This window comes from Nicotiana attenuata, unplaced genomic scaffold (assembly GCF_001879085.1).
Source record: "Nicotiana attenuata strain UT unplaced genomic scaffold, NIATTr2, whole genome shotgun sequence".
In the NCBI taxonomy this organism is placed as follows: Eukaryota; Viridiplantae; Streptophyta; class Magnoliopsida; order Solanales; family Solanaceae; genus Nicotiana; species Nicotiana attenuata.
Window position 1 is genome coordinate 103,708 of NW_017670825.1, and position 4,698 is coordinate 108,405.

Sequence of the window (4,698 nt, forward strand, 5' to 3'; positions counted from 1 at the left end):
GAAATTGTGATTCTTTATGTATTTTGTTTTCTTTCTTGAGGATTTTTTCTTACTTTTGTTTTCTTATCATGGGTCCAATTGTTCTCAGACGAATATACACTGTATAATGTTTTATAGTAGTACTCCTACTATATATCAGATTATTTGAAAGTCAATTACAAATGATTTTTTTTAATATGCAAAACATGTCGCCTTAGACGACAATGAAAATTTTACACTGTTAGTCATGTATATATTTTAATTTTAATTTAAAAAAAAGGAAAAAGTAAAGAGAAAATATTTTTAATTATCTGCCAAACCCAATCTCGAAGAAGCTTATTAAAGGTCATGACTCTTCAAAAATACATGGTGAAGGAAGGGGACTATGAGAGAAATTAATAAGCTGATGAAAAGCTGAAAGTCGAAAAGCTAAAAGCTGATGATACCAAAACACAGAAAGCAAAAAGAGCCTTTTCATTATCTTCCTCATGGTGTTAGCTCTTTCTCTTTCTCCACCTTCTTCAATCCTTGTCCTCCATAGTTTATCATGTTAATTACTAGAGTTTCATTTTTACAAGAAACCTAAGATTAATAAAGCCTCTTCTCCTTAGCCCTTTTACTAATATTTTCTATGCCCCAAAACTCAACAAAAATACTAATCAAGAATTCATTATGTTAAGCATTAATAAACCAAATTCCTCTTCCGACCCTTTCACTTCCTCAGAGAATGGAAATAATTGTAATAGAAGAAAAAGAAGGCCAGCAGGAACCCCAGGTACATAATTTAGCTTCCTCACTATTTATTTTCCTTCTTCTATGGTGGAAGCTTCAGCCTATCCATAAAGATTATCTCTAGTCGTCGATTTTATCTTGTTTCTATATATTTTATTTATTATTCTTGATCATATACTATAGTTAATTAATGAGTATGCTATATATATATATATATATATATAGATCCAGATGCAGAAGTGGTATCCCTATCACCAAAAACGTTATTGGAATCAGATCAATACGTATGTGAGATCTGTAACCAAGGATTTCAAAGGGACCAAAATTTACAGATGCATAGAAGAAGGCATAAAGTACCATGGAAATTGCTGAAAAGAGAAACCCCTATAGTTCGAAAGAGAGTTTTTGTGTGTCCAGAACCAACTTGTCTACATCATGACCCTTGTCATGCTCTTGGTGATCTTGTTGGTATTAAGAAACACTTCAGAAGGAAACACAGTAATCACAAACAATGGGTTTGTGACAAATGCTCCAAAGGCTATGCAGTTCAGTCCGATTACAAAGCACATCTCAAAACCTGTGGCACTCGTGGCCATTCTTGTGATTGTGGCCGTGTCTTCTCTAGGTAATAATTCTACATATATATTATTTACTGTAAAAAAAATAAGATCTTTGATAAAATACTTTTCTTTTAGTTTAGTTTTTGCTCTACTATTTTCATCGATGATTCTTGAGATTTGCTAATGATTACTCCTATATATTGGTTAAACTTTTCTGACTTGGAGAGTTTTAATTAAGAATTGATTTTTGTAAGTTGTAACGCACTGTTTATGTTTTGCAAAAAGGAAAAAAGCAAAGAGCGCAAAATGAGAAAGTTGTTTCCTTCAATGTGTAGCAGCCTTAATTAGTGATTTATTTTTGTTATACTTTAAATAGTTTGCTAACGATCAGGTTTGAATAATATAATAGATCATTCTTGACACTTAAAAATTCTCCGTCAAATCCTATTTCTTTACTAATTAACATGTGTGTTCATGTTTCTATAAGGAATGTCATTGACTTCTCCAGAAAATATTCTGCTTGTTAATTTAATCTGTTCCTTAATTCCAATATACTTCAAAATATAGTAAAATATTAGCAGTGTTTTGTCCCTTTTCTTTTTTCGGACCCTTTTCATTCGTTAGAGTATTTATTCTAAGACCCATTTTAACCATCTTCTCAACGTTTGGTCTTCATGTTTATTAATTTCCCTTTTTCACCTGTCAGAAGTTTGGAGATTTTTTATCTTTATATAGAGTTATGGTACCCTATTTTGACGACGGAGTATGTTGCTCATATTCTCAAAAAATTCCATCATATTTGTGTGGAATTCTTGAAAAAAATGTACATTTTTTAGGATGTGTACATTTTTGAGGATTTGAGCAGCATAGGTGAAAGTGATTAGCTTGTTTAACTTTTTCACCAGACCTAGAATAATCATTACCACCTAAATTTGCTACGTTTTCAAATAAGAAAATACTCCTAATTCAATTTTTTCTTTCTTTTATAGGGTGGAGAGCTTCATAGAGCACCAAGATGCCTGTAGCTTCAGCAGACTCGGATCAGATTCAAAATCTTTACAGCCAACAGCTTGCCTTTCTCGTACAGCTTCAAGTCCCACCCCCTCAAGTGACACTAATCTCACTACAGTTCCATGGCCTAGTTTCCTTATATCCAATAAGCCAAAACCATTTATGAAGAATGACGTAAAGCAACACAATTTAGAGCTCCAGCTCTTGACTACTACTACTACTACATCTTCATCTAGCCCCTTTGATATCTCTGTATCATCTAAACCGAACGATAGTCACTCCACTCATCTTCAACTCTCCATTGGTTCATCCGATTTCAATGAGAAAAATGACTCAGAAAACGACACGCACAAATCGAGAAATGGTTCAAATTTGGATGTTGCATTGAGGCTTAAAGACGAAGCGCGAGAGCGGTTGAGGCAGGCCATGGCTGAAAAGGCCTATGCCGAAGAGGCAAGAAAGCAAGCCAAGAGACAAATTGAATTGGCCGAGCAAGAGTTTGCCAATGCCAAGAGGATTAGACGACAAGCACAAGGGGAATTAGAAAAGGCTCAAGCTTTGAAGGAGCAAGCAATCAGGCAAATTAATTCTACTCTTTCACAAATCACTTGTCATGTTTGCAAACAGCAGTTCCAAGCTAAAAGGATAGCAACAACAAGTGTAGTTCCTTCTTATGATATGCGGTTGAGCCATATTTCTTCTTCAGGTTTAACAGAACACGAAATGTAACCAATAGATTTCGGGTTTTCAACGAAGTCAGCTCCTTAGTGTAATATCTATTTAAGTATGCCGGTTTAATTTGAAGAGAAAGAGAAAAGTCATGGAGTTGACAGAATGATGGCTAAACTATACATCTCAAATTTTCTCAACGTTAGTTTCTCATCATCGATCACTCTCTCTAGCTATGTTATAATTTTTTCATCTTTACTTTGATTTATTTTCTTTTTTCCTTTTTGTTCATTTTTGGTTCTTTCTTGTATGAATATTGGTGTAGTTTAAAAGGAGTAATTAAGTTGGTATTTGTTTATTCTAGTTCTTGCATGGTATTTGTTAATTTTCAGCAAGGTAATAATGATTAATGTGAAATCTTATGGTTTATGGAAATTTGCAGGGTTCTTGATTCATCTTTTGTACTATATATTGATCATCAATGTCGTAACTATTTCATGAGTTGAGTGAGCCGTGATTCCTTCTTTTTATTTAATTTAAACAAAAAATAAAAAAGAAAAGGAACAGTGGGAAAACAGCGAATTTAATATATTATCTGGTGTACTCTCAGATTTTAGTAGTGTTAGATTTTGTGTTTGGACTATTTGAAGATCTTTGTTGGTTAAGGTGGTCAGAGGATGGCAATGAATCCGGCCTGTCCAGGCAATAAATGACGGTACTGCCATAATAATAATTGCATAAAATTGCACTCAAGTACGCGGTTTACTGATCAATATGGGATAAAAAATTATAGGAGATGTGATTTAAATTCAGCGGGGATAACAATGCTAGGGGCATTTGCATCTATACTCGCTTTTTGTGCCACATTTTAACCTGTGCCCGCTTTGCAAAAAAAATTGCAAGCGTATCTGCTTTTTCACATAACTTCAGCACACGGGGCTGAAGTAGCAAAGGCAATTACACAAAACTTCAGCATTTTAGTAGCCGGGCCTGAAGTTCAGCTCTAGAGCTGAAGTTTTTTTTTTAACTCGCGAACTTCAGCTCTAGAGCTGAAGTTTGCCAGTTATAAAATAAAAACTTCAGCTCTAGAGCTGAAGTTTTATTTTATAAGTTTTTGTTTAGTAACCGGGAAACTTCAGCTCTAGAGCTGAAGTTTGCCAGTTATAAAATAAAAACTTCAGCTTTAGAGCTGAAGTTTTTGTTTAGTAACCCGGAAACTTCAGCTCTAGAGCTCTCAAGTTAAAAAATAAAAACTTCAGCTCTAGAGCTGAAGTTTTTGTTTAGTAACCCGAAAACTTCAGCTCTCGAGCTGAAGTTTTCAAGTTATAAAATAAANAAACTTCAGTCTCTAGAGTCTTAGTAAGTTTTAGTTTAACGTAACCCGTAAACTTCAGCTCTACGAGTCTAGTAAGTTTACTAAGTTAATAAAATAAAACTTCAGCTTTAGAGCTGAAGTTTTTGTTTAGTAACCCGGAAACTTCAGCTCTAGAGCTGAAGTTTTCAAGTTATAAAATAAAAACTTCAGCTCTAGATGTGACGACCCGACCTGTCGTCTCATGTATTACAGCCCCGTTTCCCCCATTTACTGCTTCTTCATGTTTCATTATCAGCAACGAGTGAGTTATAGTTGAATTGAATTGGTTTGGATAGGAGATGAGACACTTAGTCTCTTTAACAAAGGCTTAAGTTGGAAATGTCAACCGGACGTTGACTTATGAGTTAGAAGGCTCGGATGTGATTTCCGGTG

General features: G+C 34.4%; 1 protein-coding gene across 1 annotated transcript; it reads left to right on the top strand.

Moving 5' to 3' along the window:
• The first annotated feature begins 340 nt into the window (after positions 1-340).
• LOC109243693 (protein SHOOT GRAVITROPISM 5-like) lies at positions 341-3,314 on the top strand. Its single transcript, XM_019410662.1, has 3 exons — positions 341-754; positions 937-1,336; positions 2,261-3,314. The coding sequence occupies exons 1-3, from the start codon at positions 652-654 to the stop codon at positions 3,009-3,011; spliced, it is 1,254 nt and encodes a 417-aa protein (XP_019266207.1). The 5' UTR covers positions 341-651; the 3' UTR covers positions 3,012-3,314.
• Positions 3,315-4,698: the final 1,384 nt, after the last annotated feature.